Source organism: Mus caroli, chromosome 3 (assembly GCF_900094665.2).
Source record: "Mus caroli chromosome 3, CAROLI_EIJ_v1.1, whole genome shotgun sequence".
Classification (NCBI taxonomy): Eukaryota; Metazoa; Chordata; class Mammalia; order Rodentia; family Muridae; genus Mus; species Mus caroli.
Window position 1 is genome coordinate 56141693 of NC_034572.1, and position 18631 is coordinate 56160323.

General features: G+C 42.0%; 1 protein-coding gene across 1 annotated transcript in view; it reads left to right on the forward strand.

Annotated features, from left to right (window-relative positions):
* Arhgef26 (Rho guanine nucleotide exchange factor 26) overlaps nt 1–18631 on the forward strand; it is a 110073-nt gene that overhangs the window by 79815 nt on the left and 11627 nt on the right. The window contains exons 10-11 of the mRNA XM_021158038.2: nt 84–238; nt 15820–16029. Of these exons, the coding sequence (XP_021013697.1) occupies nt 84–238; nt 15820–16029 (365 nt within the window). The remainder of the gene's footprint in view (nt 1–83; nt 239–15819; nt 16030–18631) is intronic.

Below are 18631 nucleotides of genomic sequence, written 5' to 3' on the forward strand. Positions count from 1 at the left end.
GCCAGATAATGATACATCTCGAGATTATAATGTCTTATTGGTCTTCACTTGGAGGTGGGTACTGAGCTTCTCTCTCTTTACAGCCTTTCCCCCTGGTCTCCTCTTCCCGGTGGTTGGTGAAAAGAGGGGAGTTGACAGCCTATGTGGAAGACACAGTGCTGTTCTCCAAGAGAATGTCCAAACAGCAGGTCTACTTCTTCCTGTTCAATGATGTGCTTATTATCACGAAGAAGAAGAGGTGAGCACCAGCTAAGGGTTGCCTATTAGAGCATCATCCTTCTCAAGTGTGGGTAGTAGATGTATAAATCCTAAGTACTGAATCAAAGTCACATTTGGCCTTCACTGTCTCTAAGCCCAAGTATCGTTATGTCTTAACTGTGAGCCTCTTGATCCCGGGTAGGCTTGAATGAACTTTTGCAGTATAAGTTAGTATTCTGAGCATTGGATGTATCCACATCACTCCGTAATCCCTCCATGCCTGGGGAGGCTACACTCTATTCCAATACCATTTTTCAAACTACTTCTGTCGTAGACCTCTTGTATAAATCAAAAAAAAAAAAAAAAAAAAAGGTTAAGGACATGCTACAGGCAACTCCAGTATGCTTTTTGATTCAATTTAAAAAATGTTCGTAATGGTTATGTAGCTGATGTGCCCATAAATGGCTGGGTGCTGAATGTGTTCCCTCCATGGGGGAATGAAGTATCTTAGTTGGTTGGAAAGTGTGTTTCTCCTTCTGCCTTTGTGCTCTGCATTCATATTCTTCTTGAGATGACCAGGAAGAGGTCCATACAAGCCTTATCTTTACAGTTTTTATCTCAAACAGTTCTCAGGACAGACACAAGCACACACACACACACACACACACACTAGGCTATGACTTATATCACCCAGGACTACCTACTTAGGGATGGCACTGCTCCCTGTATTTAAAATTGGCATGGTATTGTCTACTTTGTCATTCAACTCAATGGCTGAGTTAAAACTTTGGGTTCACTGAGACATGTTCACTGATAACTTGATGAAAGATATCATCTTTAGATAAGGTTCTCAAACCAGGATAGTGCAGCTTTTATTGATAAACTTGTGCAGAACTAGTGAATAAATACAGAATTAAGGCATATGTTATCTTACTCAGCAGCTGATTTTGTTCTTCACAGGTGGCTTTGCCGTCACATGTCATGTTGATTTCTATGTGAAATTTATGTGCTCACAGGTTTTTGGAATGGTAATCATCATGAACAAAAGAGCTAGTCATATGTTCCCAGTAGAGAGGACAACCTGAGAACCTAATGAACTTCTGTCAAAACTGATGTTTTCTTGCCCTGTCCATAGGGTCACCACCTCTCTAAAGTTCTCTCAACTGAGTAAATATCATTAGATACGCTGCTTGTCCATGATGTCAGTCTGTGGGAAAGAGGCTTGGTAAACAGGCTGGGTTTGAAATGTACAGTATGCGCTGCTGTATTTACACAGTAGCGTTAAGGAGGCAACTGCAGATGCTTTGCATGCCAGAGGCAGCAGCACAGGAGATATAACCCACTTGGAGTCGGGCAATAATTCAGACGTGGCTACAAGGGAGAGATAAGGGATCATTATCTGTGCCAGCTCTCTAGGACTGATCCAGCCACCCACTGACTGGTTGGAATTATAAGGTTAAGGCAAGGGGTTTAGCTGCTCGGTCTCCAGTAGCATTCAGCACGTGGTTCTTCCGAATGTAGCTGGTGCTTGCAGAGCAGGACTTGATGGTTAGCTTATGGGGCTCTCTCTCTCTCTTCAAAGGCAGTGTTGGTTGTTTTGTTTTATTGTTGGTGTTTTACTTTTTTAATTAGAAGAAAATGTAAATATATTTTTTAAGTCAGGTCTGGGTTGCTTGTTAGCTACTTTATTAATAGTTTATCTTTCCAAATTTCAAGTGTGATTTGATGAGAAGGTGAATTCTTTGGTTTTGGATCTCTGACCTCAGCAGTGCGGACATGGGGCCTTTGCCTCTTTGCTATGGGGTGGATCCATGATGGAGTGTTAAGTAGTATCTTTGCTGGTTCTCCATGGTGTGCTAATAGCACTTCCTCCCACTATGATAACAAAACCATCTCTAGGTGTGGCCTAATGCCTCCCCAGGTAAGAGCTACTTTGGAACAACACCAGACCTTAAACCAGCTTTGCTTTCTGGCTTGATACAGCAGTAATAGTAATATTGTATTATAAGCATGGTAAGTGTGGTGGTTTGAATAGGTTTGGCCCCCACAGACTCATGTGTTTGAATGCTTGGCTCATGGCACTACTAGGAGGTCTGTGTGGTCTTGCTAGAGGAAGTATATCACTTTCAGATCTCTATGCTCAAGCTCCACCCAGTGTGGAATCAGAGCCTCCTCCTGGATGCCTTTGGATCAGGATGTAGAACTCTTGGCTCCTTCAGCACCAAGACTGTCTGTAGGATGCCAAGCTTCCCACTATGATGATAATGGACAGAACCTGTGAAATTGTAAGCCAGCCCCAAGTAAATGTTTGTCTTTATAAGAGTTGTCTTAGGGCCAGGCAGTGGTGGCATACGCCTTTAATCCCAGCACTTGGGAGGCAGAGGCATGTGGATTTCTGAGTTTGAGGCTAGCTTGGTCTACAGAGTGAGTTCCAGGACAGCCAGGGATACACAGAGAAACCCTGTCTCGAAAAACAAAACAAACAAACAAACAAACAAACAAAAACAAAACAAAACAAAACAAAAAAAGAGTTGGGTCATGGTATCCCTTCACAGCAACAAATTCCTAAGATAATATGTTACCAGATAGTAGTAGATTAATATGTACTAACACAATCAGTGTGCTCCTGACTATATCCACATGTACAGCCTCATGGAGTTTGGTACAATTGGTCCTATTTTTGAAATGCATAAACTGAATCTAAGACCTTAATTGGTTAAAACTCTCAAAGTTTCTAAGGCAATTGACTATCTTACATTTATTTAATACCTTGTATATGCTCAATCTTTTCCCTTAGTTCTACTTGACTCTGAGAGCAGAATCTCTGTCCCTGAGCATCTCCAGTAGCTGCTGTATCACAGAAATACAAAATGAGTGGCTTAGGAGTCCAGAAGGCCTGCCCACAAGCATGCGTTCCAGTTGGCCTGTGTTTCCATATGTCCTGCTTCTCTGCTGTGCCTCTGTCAGTCATCCCCCTACTTCGAATCACTTAGTTATTAGATAGAGTCTGCTTCAGTCCACTGTGACTTGACTACAGTACTCCATCACACTTCTTTGCAGCATACAGTCCAAACCACCACATTCCCTGACCACTTACCATCACCACCTTGACCCACTTCTTTGATTCTTGGCTTCTTCTGATGAGAGAGTTATATCAGACAGCAAGTCTCATTAAAGATTTATTAGGAAGATCTAGGGTGTGGAGGGACGAATCCATGGGTGGCAGCCTCTGCACCTGAGAGAGGACAGCAGCAAATTAAACAAAGGGCAGGGCTTATATAGTATTTCTTAGGGAGCAGAGCTTTTCAGGGCAGAGATTTACAGAATGAGGATTGGTAGGATTTAAAGTCCTGAGCTCCTGTGGTTGTACCTCATGATGGCTGCAGGCTGAGGTGGGAAAGGAGGTGCCTCCTGTGGTGGTATATTGCCATGGCTGGGACAGGAAGTGTAACTCCTTTGACAGCTCCTGTGGTATTCCACTCAGGGACTACAGTGACCACAGAAACTCTTATGAAAGAAAGCATTTAATTGGTACTTGGGACTTGCTTATAGTTTTGGAGGTTTAGTGTATTGTTGTCATGACAAGGAGCATGACAGCAGGCAGGCAGACATGGTACAGGAGAAGAAGCTGAGAGTTCCACAGGTAAGGGAGAGAGATAGAGACAGAGAGACAGAGACAGACAGACAGACTGGGCCTGGCTTGGATTTCTGAAATCCCTTGTCCAAAGCCCACCTGCAGTGACACTCTCCCTCCAGGAGGCCACAGCTCCTAATGCTTTCAAATAGTGACACTCTGGATGAGCCCCTGGGGCCATTTTCATTCATATACCACAGATGGCTGAGCAGAAGTCCCATGGCATGGACACACCATTTATTCTGTCTCATGTCTAGAGCATCTTGGTATCTGGCTTGATATAGCCTTGTCCTCCACAGTGCATACAAGTTGCCTTCTGTCTTACTCATGGCAAACTTAGTGATCCTTGGGAGCTTATTGATCATGCAGTGGACCAGATTATTTCTCCTGGGGGTCCATCTGAGGATATTTGGGTTAGATCACAGTCATGGTGTCTTAGGTTGTAGAAATGTGGCTTGTGTGTAGATTTTCCTTTTTGTGTATCTCTGTGAGCCTTTCCTGGTGCATTCTTATTATTCAGTTTTCCTTTGGCTCAGACTTTCAGGAGGGACATTTATGTTTATGTCTTTCTTGGTTTGGGGTACTATCTTTATAAGTAATACACTTTCATTCTCTTTTCTATTATTTCTCTCTCCCCCCCCCTTCCTTTCAACACACATTTTGGGCTAGCCTTGCCCTCACCCTGTAGCCAAGGGCTCCTGTATCCATGTTGTTCCTGTAGTCATGGTGCTCCTGTAGCTATGGTGTTCTTGTAGCCAACTACTCCTGTAGCCATGGTGCTCCTGTAGCCAACTACTCCTGTAGCCATGGTGCTCCTGTAGCCATGGTGCTCCTGTAGCCATGGTGCTCCTGTAGCCAACTACTCCTGTAGCCATGGTGCTCCTGTAGCCATGGTGCTCCTGTAGCCATGTGTTCCTGTAGCCATGGTGCTCCTGTAGCCATGGTGCTTTTGTAGCCATGGTGTGCTCCTGTAGCCATGGTGCTCCTGTAGCCAAGTGCTCCTGTAGCCATGGTGCTCCTGTAGCCAAGTGCTTATGTAGCCCATGGTGCTCCTGTAGCCATGGTGCTCCTCCTCCTTCCCCCACCTTCAGAGTGTTAGGGTTATTGGTGTGGAGCACCACTATGTTATATGGCTCTGGGAGCTCAGGACTTTGTGCTTAGTAGGAAGGCACTCTACCAACTCAGCTACAACTTTACTTCCTAAACAACCACTATGATTACTTAATCTTGATAAAAACAAATCTGAACCTTGTTAGTTATGTGGCTTCTGACATTTTCTGGAATATCACCCATATACTTCTGTAAATGCCGTGTAACTTCAATTTACAGACCTTGAGACTGTGAAACTACTCTACAGAGGCAATTTTTACTTGATTTTTATATTTATCATAGTATTGACTAATGTTTTAGGCTACCAGGCAATGTGTTCTCATATAAAATGGTTTAAGTAGTAAAAATACTGCGCTGTCACCCGCTCTCACACTTGCATTCACAAAACAAAATGAGAGAAACAAATTGGGTTTGGGAAATCCCGAGTTCTTTTTTCTTCTCTGGATCCTTAAACCTGGATCTTAGACACATAACTCAGCTCTGTGACAAGCCTCTCGCGTTTAGAAGATGGAGTCTCTATAGTGGAACCACCAGGTCACCATCCTGAGGTCAAGGTTTGAATGCCCAGTGACTTCAGGCAATGTAGGCTCTTTGGAAGAGTCCTGGCCTGGTTCCATCCTGTCATAAGTTTTTCCATGGTAATGTTCTTTCCAGTTATAGAAAACTGAAACTACCTGACGTAAGTTGTCTTTCTCTGCAGAATAAATGTCTTGAGAAATCAACCTTAAAGAATTCTGACTCAAGTCAGTTTTGCTCCAGGATACACTAAGCGTGCGGAACATTGTAGCATTTGCTTCTAAATTGAAGACAGTGAGAAGGGAGACAAATGAGAGAATGGGTTTTCATGTCTGTTTTATTGTTTCTCACTGTTCCCTTCCATTCCTTATTACATTGATAACACAAAGTATTTTCTTCCATGCCTCTAAGGAGAAATGACATTGCTACTCCCTGTACAAAGCACCATTGCAGAGTAGCACAGTATCAATACCTGGGGAATGAATGAGGTTCCTGACCACATGACTTTGTGCAGGGCATTTTCAGCATCTCAATACCTCAGCCATCCTATCTGTACAGGGTAGGTAGTAATGTCATCTTTATGGAGTGTGTGCAAATGCAGTAAGATCGTACACACAAAGGCTTAGCGTCTGCAGTAATCCCTACAAAGTAACTGATACTATGAATTTTAATTCAGCGATGAGTATATCAACTCTTAAAAAGTCTTGCCACAAATCAAACTATTACCCCTGTACTATTTCATTGCTTAAAATATAGTCTAAAGTCTTCTTGCCATGTTTCACATCTGAAGGCTGTGGCATACTGCCAGACCAGGTCTGATTTTATGGCCTTTGAAATTGGAGTGATTTGGGAATAAATGTCTGTCTCTCCCTGTCACGCACCACAGTTATCAAGGGGAGGGATAGCTAGTGACATAAGCTCATTCTTCACAAAGAGATGTGGGTGGTGACTGCTTTTTGGGAGTGGGGGGATTTTTCTAGCTCTGTCCTTTCCTGTGGATCCAAGAGGAGTCCCTTGTAGTCAGTCCCTATTTCCATGAACTCAGAGCCCTTGGTAGATAAAAAATAAGGGGCGAGGCTTCGTTGCTTTGCTTATATAGATGTTTTCATAGTTACTCTAGATAGTTTGGCATAGCAATTATCTTCATAGTGTGACAGTTATTATAGTTAATGCAGAGCATGTTTAAAAACATGATATGAGAAGGTTATAGGCAAATATACACTTTTGTATAACAGACATAACTTATTCTCAGATTTTGACATTTTCGTAGGTTCCTGGAACCTGCCCCCTCATGATAGTAAAGTACAGCCTGCAGTTCTCATTTTCATTGTTGTAAATCAATGGCGCTTATCCTAAACTTGAGTGTGGAGGTGATTCCTGTCATCTCGAGTGTCTCCGTTTGGGTATTCATTGCTATGAACAGACACCATGACCAAGGCAACTCTTAAAAAGCAACAAATTTTAATTGGGGCTGGCTTACAGGTTCAGAGGTTCAGTCCATTATCATCATGGCGGGAATCATGTCAGCATCCAGGCAGGCATGGTGCTGGAGAAGCTAAGAGCACTATATCTTGTTCTGAAGGCAAACAGAAGATTGACTTCCAGACAGCTAGGAAAAGGGTCTCAAAGCCTACCCGCAAAGTGATACTCTTTCACCAACAAGGCCACACCTCCCAATAGTGCCACTCCCTGGCTCAAGCGTATTCAAACCACATGGAGTAACCTTGTTACTTGTGCAAGAGGTTGTTCTCTGATCATGCTGTGTCCTGGTCACTGCAGGTAGAAAGCTCTAGCAAGGTGCTTATAGCCTCTTAGAAGTGCTTATCTCCTCTTACTCCAGTATGAGGGGCATTGCTGGTGTTGGGCTGTGGACTCTGGTTGTTGTGCAGTCTCAGACTGTCCTGCACCCTCTGCCTCTCTCTCTTTTTGGTGTCAAATAATCATAACCTACCAGTGAATGCGATCCTCACTTCTAATCTGTTTTTCTCTGGACAATAGATAGGAAGTATGTGGCGTGTTTGTTATTCTTGAGAGCTATTTTGAGGAACTGAAGAAGTAAGGGTATTTGAAACTAGTTTCAGCATAAATATTGCTCCTTCTGTGCTAGTCAGAGCTCTTGGAAAATCATGAATTCATGATATTAATATTTAATTTGAATCCTGCTTAGTTCACTTGACCATTTACCGGGCATATGTAATTATCAGGTCTTTATAAAATTGTCAGGCAATTTAAATGGGTAGTACTCGATTAGCAAAACAAACAAAAGAAATAGCTAACATTTGGTATAATCCAGGAACGCTTATAAAGGCTATATACAACAAAAAAGATAATATGCATTTTATCTCATTTAATCTCCACGACAAGTTGGTGCCTTGGTACTGTTACTGTCATTGTGCAGATGAGAGCCGTGAAGCATGGAGAGGATTGGAACCCTGCTCAGGTCTACAGAGCAGAAGTGTGACAGGCTAAGTCTAAGCAGGCCTTTGGGGTCAGATCTGTAACCTTACCTACTATGCTGAAATCCACAACTTCTGGAAATTCCATGAAACTTAACTTCTTAGGATTGTCTTAAGCTAACCTTTATACATGAAATCTATCTCAATCAGGTAAATCAGGGTTTTGGTTTTTTTCTGTCTTTCTTTCGTTTTTTTTTTTAATTCCTTAACTTGAAATAAACTCCAGCATTGTTCAATGTCCTCTGTGTCAGCAATGTTTGACTGGAGCATTTTAATGCCAGTGAAGCACAAAAGCAAGTGTAGGGATTTTGAAACCAGGCTGTTGAATGAGGAGGGAAACAAGTTGAAATCTGCAGAGGAAGGTCTCATGTGCACGCCCTGAAGGAAAACACAATGAACTGATTCCTTGCAATCCTCTATGCTCCGGGTCTCACCCCTCCTGGGAGAGTCACAGGCCCGTGACATCCCTGTGAGAAAAACAAGTGTTTGTACAGGAGTGACTCTGAAGAAGAATGTCTGGGAAATGTCATGGAAGGCACTAAAAGGGGAAATAGCATTTCAGAATGCCACAGGTGCACAACACAGTTGACTTCTGTGCTGACATCCAGGAGAATAATGGCAAAGCCCCTGGCATTGGATTTCATGGGTTGCTGGGCCATTGTGACCTTGGGGCAGTGTTCCATTTCTCTGGCCTGTGAGTGCTGGTCTGAGGATTCCCAGGCAACTGCTGGCTTGGGAGACATTTTTTCTTTGTGCTGGCCTGTTTTTGTCTTTTTTTTTTAGGACAGTGGCTGTGTGAATGTTATAAACAAAACCTATGGAAAACACTTACTGGATAGATTAAAAAACCTATTCCACTACCTTGAGGATGAATGCTGGGAGTCATTGTGCTGTTTTGGAAAAAAATCTCTGTAGTACACTTCTCTCTTAATTTAACTTTTTACAAAAGGAAGAATTGAAAGTGTTGCTTAGGTTCCCTTCACTTGTACTTGGTCCATGTGAGAGAGTTCTCAGATGAGTGTGAAATATATGCACATGTTCTCCTGGCACAGAAAACAGTAGGGAGGCTGTCCTTTGCATTATAACCTTTGGCCTTCCCTGCCAAATTTTCTTTCCTTCATCCCATGGATGCATTTTGGTCAACTATCCTTTCTCCCTCCTCTCTGGCCAACAAGAGTGGGTATCTAGGATGATAACAAGTAAGGATCAAGGTGAGACTCCTCCACAGCGCAGCACATATTTTAAAATCTATGGCTCACCACAAGGCAGGTCTGACTTGTCTTGTTACTCACCATCCACCTCCTTAGGACTCTTGCAGACATGGACATACCCAATCAAAGGATTCAACCTGCCTTAAGGAATGACTTTGGAATGCAAATTTTTAGGCAATGTCAGATGTTTCTCCAAATCTCCTGAAGTTATTTATTGGTTATCAATGCCTCATATCAATACCACCCATATCATTCATTAAGTCCTTAAGTATGTATAAATTGGTTTCTGAATTCATCAGTTTATTTCACTAGTTCCTATGTCAATTCATGTCCAGGCCTGGTTCTTGAACAACTATACATTTATAAATGTCTACCCAAGGAACATATCATTTTCACCTTGTTGTTTCTGCATGTTTATTTTCCCACATGATTAAAATAACTCAACTAGCCTCTCTACTCAAGTCTCCCCACAAAACTATTTTTGAAGAGTTGTATTGATTGGATTAAAATTGTAAGTTACACTAGAAAAGCAGATACTTACCAAGGTTGTCTTCATATAGAAAGTCCTGGCAAGCTTCATCACAAATATCTTTTTTAATTATTATTTTTTATTTTACTTTTTCCAATAATGTATTGTTTTTTAAATTCACTTTACATGCTGATAGCAGCCTGCCTCCCTCCTATCCTTCCAGTCCCACCCTTATAAATCCCTCCCCAAATTGTTCCTCCCCTTCTCAGAGAGGGAAAGCCCCTCCCCTTGGGCACCTCCCACGCTGGGGCATCTAGTCGCAGTAGGACTGGGCATATCTTCTCCCATTGAGGCCCAACCAGGCAGTTCAGGTAGGACAAAAGTGATCCAATGGCAGGAAACAAAGACCAAGACAGCCCTTGCTCCACTTGTTAAAGGTCCCACATGAAGACCAAGCTGCACAGTTTCTACAGATGTGTAGGGTCTAGCCCCTGAATGTTCCCTGGTTGGTGGCCCAGTTTCTTTGAGCTCCCATGCATAACAAATATCTTAAGAGATTTTCTGATGTTATAAATAAGTCCATCAATTATATATTTGTCTTGAACTTTCTGCTTCATTTATTTGTGTGCACATGCAAGTGTTGTTTGTGTGTGTGTGTGCACATGAAAGTAGGAGAGTCATAGCATGTATGTGAAGGTCAGAAGAGAACTTGTGGCATTCAATTCTCCCCTACCACCATGAGCTTGGGTACTAATCTCAAGTCCTTAGAGCAACTGTTATCCCCTGAGTCCATCTTACCAATTCTCATTGATCATATTACTTAACTGGGTGTCATTAATATGTAGGAGAGTCATTATGTGGAGTTCTTTTTCTCAGTCATTGTAGTGAATTCATGGTGGCTTTATGGTTATATTGCAGTCAGTGATGTATTCTCCACACAGTTGGCTAGTCAGTAGGACAGATAAGACATCCCATCCCCTTCTGCTTGATTCAACCACACACTTAAGCATCCACAGACACCTGGACTACTAATAGTCTTCACATCTATGCACTTAGGATTTAAAACACATTTTATTTTTAAATTTACTTTAAAATAGGTCAAGTGTACAGAAAATCATCACACACTAACATACTCATTGCTCAAACTTGCCATGGGAGTTAATGCTAGACATGCTCCTCTTAAACCAAAAAGAAACCCCAAGCTGAGCAAAATTGCAGATTAATGTCCCTTTGTCCTCATTCTGTCCTTCCCCTTCCCCAAACCGACTGTGCCAAAATGGGTGCTTAATTCTCAGATTTCTCTGCTTAATCCTGCAAATTTCCATGTATCTATCATTTTGATATTTAAACATGAACTTCTTCTACGTTGTCTTTAAATGTCTTTCTGATCTAAAAGTAATAAATAATATTCATAAATAAATGCTTCCTATAAGAAATGCCCCAACCTGAATAGACATCATGGGACAGGAAGTAAAGGGCTCCATAATTATTTGCCTAATAAAGGGGGTGCCAAGGATGGTGCAAGCATTGCTCCGGTGCTGACTCAGCATGTTCAAGGCCCTGGGATCCAGTCCTAGCATCACAAGAAAAAAGAAACACTTCACAGTCAGGCTTATGTCACATCACCTCAGTGGTATGCAGCATACATCCAGACATTGTGTGAGCTTCTCCACACAGAAAATAACTATGAGAAGTGTTTATCTTGGTTTCCTGTTCTCAACAGATAGCTCCTTATATTGTTTAAGATAATTATTTAAAGGAGGAGAGTCTGGACAGAGGTTACTAGGACTTCATTTGGATTTCAGTGGGGAGACTCATCACTGTGGCCTCGATCTTGATGGGTCCCTGCACCTGATCGGAAGCGCCTTGCACAGAGTGGGGAGCCCGGGCAGCTGCAAATGTGGTGACCATGTGGCACAATGGGAGGAAGTCTCCATGTAAACTCCTCTGAGCAAAGAAAGTTGGTTTTTCCACTTGCTTTTTTTTTTTTTCTGAGCAATTCAACTTCCTCCTTCCATGATTCAAATTGTTTGAGAAATTGTGTCAACCATATGTTTGTTAAATGATGGAGACAAACATGGGAAGTCTGATTAGAGTCAGCTTCCCCGAGGAAAAGAGTTGTTTCTTTCCCTCTCCGTTTGGCCTTCTGGGACCTGAGTGAGCAGGACGGGGAAAGCCTGGCCTAGAGGTGCCTGGTGTGGGCTCCCTTCTCCTTCTCCAGCACACACTAGCCGGTCTGAACTGGGGGGTGAGGGGGTTTCAGGTGCCGATTGACAGAAGAATGAGTTTTATGCAGTCATCGAGGGATTCAGAGTCAGGGGAGTAATGGCTATCATTCTGAACTCCTGGGGGACTGAATATCTATATGTGAGTGTACTGGCTGGTTTTGTGTCAACTTGACATGAGCTGGAGTTATCGCAGAGGAAGGAGCTTCAGTTGGGGAAATGCCTCCATGAGATCCAGCTGAAAGGCATTTTCTCAATTAGTGATCAAGTGGGAGGGCCCCTTGTGGGTGGTGCCATCCCTGGACTGGTAGTCTTGGGTTCTATAAGAAAGCAGGCTGAGCAAGCCAGGGGAAGCAAGCCAGTAAAGAACATCCCTCCATGGCCTCTGCACCAGCTCCTGCTTTCTGACCTGCTTGAGTTCCTGACTTCCTTGGTGATGAACAGCAGTATGGAAGTGTAAGCTGAATAAACCCTTTCCTCCTCAACTTGCTTCTTGGTCATGATGTTTGTGTAGTAGTAGTGAGTGTATGAGAGAACATACCAGAAAAATTTTTGTAAGAGTGAGCCAGCCACTTGTCAGTTTTTGTTTCCGTGAGTTTTAAGGTGGCTGACCGGGATAAATAACCAATTTATTTACTTCTTTATTTGTTACTATTAAATGATAAAGTTTTTTGTTTTTATAAAACACTACTTTTAAAAACTAGTAAAGTGTTAGCTCTATATAGGTATATAATGCAGTGATTTTCTTTTCTTTTTTTTTTTTTATGAATGAGAGTAATCACTTAAAAGACAGACAGGAAACATCTGTCTTGGAAATGGCTTTGGATCTCGATATCTAAAATAAGCTAAGGTCTCCATTCATACAGTTTGGACAAATACCAAAGGTGAGGTTTTCTAGCTGTGAATAGGAGGATCACAGTTTTACCATTTCAAGTGGACATGGAAAGGCTGACTGGTCTAAACGGGGTCAGGCAACTACCACAGCTTTTAGTCATGGCATTGTACTTATTGCTTAAAGGAACATTTAGTGTACAATTTAAAAATGTATCTGTTTCTGGCTTTAGTGATTCCTAAAACATATTCAAAGCATTGATGAAATAAAATTTTCTAGCTTTTTTTTTTTCATTTAGGTAAATCCTGGAAGATACAAATTCTAAAAAATGAAGCAGAGGAAAGACTTGCCATCACAGTTAATATTTGTCTCCTAGGAACTTAGTCCTTAAGGTCTGTCAGGGACAAACTAACAAAGCTTCCTGATGCTAAATGAGGGCAGTCATGCACATATTCTTTGGACTTTTGTTTCTTTGGAAGGAACCTTGATCCCAGTGCAACTACTATTCTTCAGGGCCTACCTAACTATCGCACCCATAAAATATTAATTTCTTCAATTTCGCTATCCAGAGAATGATTTTTATTATTGCCACTGAGTGATGATGTTACAGCTTTTGACTGCGACCAAAGAGCAAGATAGGAAGAAAAATAGCAAGCAACCTCTATTTTCTAAGTGGTTTTTCCTGCTCATATCGAGACACTGCTTTTGCTTTCATTTCTTTTTTTTTGCCTTCATCTCTCCTGCCTCTTTGTGTGTGTGTGTGTGTGTGTGTGTGTGTGTGTGCGCGCGCGCGCGCGCGATAGTGGTATTAGTGGTAGGGTGTGTGCACAGGCACATCCTGAATCCTGGGCTGTTAAATTTATGTCTAAGATGTCCTGGCATTGTAAACATTTTCTGCCCTGCTAACAATTGACTTCTTTGTTTCTAGTAAACAAGATCTTTTAAAGATACAACCCTGTTTGATGGTAAGGTGCACTGTCCTGCTTTCTTCCTTTCAGTGTAATGTGGGCTTTGATAGGCCTCATTTAGATGTGAAAACAACTTATATGTCTGGGTGTGGCAGCCTCGGGGCAGATTTGGAGATCTTCTTGACATGGGAACTTACAGAGAACACAGACATGATCCTAACAATGGATTTGGTCAGAAAGTATATTTAGTTTTTAGAGAAGACTGTATATGCTGTTTCTGGGTGGACAGTTTATCAACCTAAACTTGAAGGAAACAAAAAAACTATAGTTTTCCAAGGACAGTTACAAGGCAGAATGTTAACTGCTGAATAAAGAAGGCACCCAAACTTTTGAACAAAATGTTTTGTTCAAAGAACCCCTACTATATTTGGACACAGGGAGTTTTCTTCCAGCTCTTCTAAGTTTAAATACTTTTATTTGCTACTAAATGAGATAATGTCATTGTTCCTAGAGTACACTAGAATTTATTGTAGGGCGGTCTGCTTACCTCAGTTCAGTTGAGGTTTATCTATAACAGCAGAAGAGAGCAGAAAGAGATATCTATAGCTAGATTTGGAATTTGCCAGACAAGTAGAACCAAGGGAGATAAGCATGGTGCAAGACATGATTTTAGCCAGCCAAGAAGAATCCAAGATGGGTAATTTGATATGTACAGGTGAGGGGACATGAGGAATCCATCAACAGGGAAACGGTCAGAGTCATTGAGTAGGAACCGGTGGGTTAATTAAGTTTGGGTGACGAGGATTTGAGTTGGTGAGCTAGAAAGATAGGTGCCTGGTAGAGCACAAAGCACTGTGTGTCTAGACTGCTGTTGAGATGAAGGAGAGGCCACATTTGATGGTAATGATAAGAGTGGGGAGAAGGCTGAGTACCTGCAGCCATTGGAGAAGTCAAAGCCTTGAGACCACAGCAAAAGAAGGAGCTGTTCCTGGAATGTAAAGAAGAAAGTAATAATTAACTCAGTGAAGAGCTTCATGGCTTCGTTTGCCACTGTTCTGTAACAGTTATAATCAGTGAGACTTGCTCGAATCCTGATAATTGGTGCGATAAGCTTGGGAGTCCTAATGTAATATTGGAAGACTCTGAAATCTGTAGAAGCTTGTGATTGGGACAGAGACCAACAGTGTAAGCTCTAGAGTCTAGGCCTTCTTAGGAGCAGAAGGGCAGCATTTTGTAGAAGCGAGCAGAGCCATTAGGAGATACAGCATCTCTAGAGAGAACCAAGATTCTGTTAGAGGAAACTTACTTGATTGCAAGGTAGACAGAAGGTTCCAATGAGAGGCTGAAGCTTAAGACTTAACTGAATTCCTTAAGGAAAGACACTCTCAGAAGGACACAGTGGGAAGTGTTCAAGAGCCAATTGTCCTGGGGGATTAGCCATCTTCATACTGTGGAATAAGGAATCCTGAGAGACTAGGATAAGGAAGGGTGGGGACATAGCAGGATGTCCTCGTGGCTTCTGAAGTACAAGGCTGAATCTGGAAGGATGGACTGGGCACTTTGCCAGAGCAAGCAGGCCTCCTTGGGGGATCTGCTAAAGTTCAATTTTTATCATTAGGCCTCTGGGGTTCTACTTGTGTCCTCTGCTGTGGTCATTAGTGGGTAGGGGCTACCCAGAGCGTGGGCAGGCTTTTAAGGTGTCCTCTTCATTTTGTGGTGAAGGCGTGTGTAAAGCAGGCAGGTGCACCAATTATTAGGATGTGTGAAACTCTTACTGATTATACCAGTTACAGAACAGAGGCAAATAAAGCCTATGAAGCTCTTCATAGGGTTAATTATTCAACATTTCATCTATCTAACATTTGTTTATTGTTCCTAAAATGGCAGTGTGAGTCTCATGGTGTTGCCTGCCAGATACTTGGATCTTCAGTGGAAATTTCTCATAGGTTTGTACTCAAGAAGTGCTCACTTTTCATTTGTTGATTTTTAAGTCCATGTAAGAAATGACCTGTGTTTTCAAAAATATATTGCTCTTTTATCTGAGACGTACTTTAGTGTCTCACAAAATTATCATAATTTTGGTGCTTCTCTTAATTGATAATCGGTAGATCAAAATCAGATTCCAATTCATGTTATCCAACAGGTCATTCTCTCCTCCCTCTGGATGTCCTGGCCACTTCTCCGGAAAGGTGACTTGAAATCTGACAGTGTCACAGTCCTAGCCACTGAGAAATTAAAATATTCTCCCCCTTTCTTTTAGTGAAGAAAGCTACAATGTCAATGATTACTCCTTAAGGGACCAGCTGTTGGTGGAATCCTGTGACAATGAAGAGCTTAATTCTTCTCCAGGGAAGAACCCTTCCACGATGCTTTACTCAAGACAGAACTCTGCCACTCACCTCTTTACCCTGACTGTCCTCAGCAACCATGCCAGTGAGAAGGTGGACATGCTACTTGGCGCTGAGACCCAGTAAGTACACAGGCAGGAGAAGGTTCTGAGTACCTGACCTCCCTTTGTCTCGCCCACCTGCTCTTGCTCTCCATACACAGTGGCTCCTATTTAGTTTTGTTGTTGTGTACCTACTGTGTACTAAGCATAGCATTCAGGTGCTTTTAGCAGATGTATGTGATCTCCTTAGTACCTCTAGGGAATGGTCATACTTTTCGGACCTGTAAATCTTGATAGATGGATGGATTTTAATTGAACAGTTTCATTGACAAATGCATTTTATTTAAACACTGACATTTTCATAAACAAAAACACTAGGATGAAGCCTTTATTTATTCATTCATTCAAGTTCATTTGGAACGTTCTGTAGCTTTACAGCAATCTCTCACTGGCTTTTTGGAGCTCTCTCCAAGCTGCTTCTACTGCCAAAAGCTAGGATATGGCCACTTAACATTTCACATGAACACATTGCAGTTGCTACAGTTTGCAGTCTTGAAAAATGGCTCATCCATTTAGGCAAAATGATTTAATAGTAGTTAGAGTCCAAGCAAACTTTGCTATGTTCAGTTGAATTTGAAGTAATTTCTGAATCACCCGCCCTTAGTCAGACAGAGCAGAGGGACTCCCAGGAACATACTCAGCTTAGGAAAGCATATCTCGATACTTCTTCCCAGACCACTTCTGAAATGCAGGACAGGGATTCTGCTTGTGCCTGTCGATTCACCAGCACTAAATGTGCTCACCCTGAAGGAGGGGATTAGGGCTTGGTTTGCAAGTCCACTTTGATGATTTGGTTCATTTTGACACTGCTGACCAAATTCTTTGGAAACAAGAAGTCTCTTGGACATCGCCGTGGGTCAGGAGCTGTGGTGGGTTAGGAAATACAGCAATGGAGGAAAAGGAGTTCCCTATGGCTGCGTCCTCTCAGGTTCCTGCATGTTCCCTACCCTTGTCTGCCAGCATTCTCAGGGAGAGTGATTACAATGGATCAGCAGATAGTAGTGAATAACAGCCCCAACTATAGTGAAGTCTTTATGTAAATGTATATTCTTACAGAAGAGATCTTTTTTTATGGGCTCACAGTTCTTTCCCCTGAGCAGTAGAAAAGGCCTCTAGAGTTCCCAGCATTGCCCCCTGTGTCTGCTGCTTTGAAGAGGAAGGTGTCCTGTGTCTGTGTGTCTAGAAACCAGCATGGGACACAACCCGGTCCAGGCTTGGCGAAAGGAAAGCATCTGCTCAACTCTAGAAGTCCTTGGGTATCAGAGGCAAAACTAGACTTTTTTTTTTTTCCTCTGTGTATGTACGGAAACCTCTTTTAAGAATGGAATTAATATGCTGGATTTTGTGCAAGTTTAAGAAAAGCTTAAACTCTTTGGGGGTTAGTACTTGTCTAGACATTCCAGAAAATTCATAGAAGGTTGGAAACTCCCTCTTTGCAGTTAGAAAAGGAGAGGGTGCTGCTGTTTTTGCTTGTGATTTCCTCTTCTGTCCCCCGTTTGTTCTTCATTCTGGCCTCACTAATGTCTTGACAGAGCTTCTCCTGACTGCCTCAAACATCATTTATGAAATCTCCATTACTTGTTTCTTAGACATTCTAAGTCAGTGTCCTGCTCTTTTATGTAAAGGCTCTATGCTTTCCCAGGACTGTAGAGTCTGTTCTACCCTCTTGCCTTTGATTTGCCTTAAACTGAGTGGTTGTACATTTTCTACACCAGACATCTCCTCAGAGTCTTTAGTTATGTCACCCGTAAACCCATGAGTATGACTCATATTTGTAGTTCTTTCATTAATAGCGAGAGAACATTCCAGAAGAGATGGGGGTGGGGGTGGGGCAGAAGTCTCTGGGAACAGAAGGAGGGACTGTAATTCTTCTCTTCCCTCCTCTGCACTGTTACAGCTGAGAAACTAATAAATAGACTGGTCTGGAGAGGTCACTCAGTGGTTAGAGCACTTGCTCTAACAACAGTGGCCGAGGACCTGGGTTCACTTTCCAGCACCACTTTCCAGTGGTTTAAAATTGTCTGTAACTCTCTCTGATTTCAGGGCATCTAGAGTGTCCTCTTCTGGTCTCCGGGGATACCAGGCATTTTTGCAGTGCATTCATGCACATGGACAAAGCATTTATACACTTAACATAAACATAATTCTTAAATAAATGGACAGATACTGGCAAGATATAAAACAGCACTGGTAGAGAAAAAAAAGGACACCAAAATGCCCTTTCCTTAAAACAGATACACTCAATGTCACAGACAATTGGTTGTTTAAATGTCTAGCAAATTATCACATGTTATACATCTGTAGTTTAGTTCCTAGATCCTGCTTTTCTGTTTTTGTTTTGTTTTAAACTTAAGCCAGGAAACATAAAAGCTGAACAAACTAATAACACATTATGATCTTTCTTTAAATCAACTTAAGCTATGTTTACCCCACAACCAGTTATTATTTCTCTATGGTATGGGATATCTGGTTTTGAACAATCAGTCCTAGTCAGTGTAAGGTGTGTTCTTTGCATCTAAGATTTGTGAAATATACAGTTGTTGGTTTTTGGGGGTTTTTTTTTTTGGTTTTTAACATGTGCTTTTGGGTACAGGTCTGTGCATGTATGTATACATGTATATTA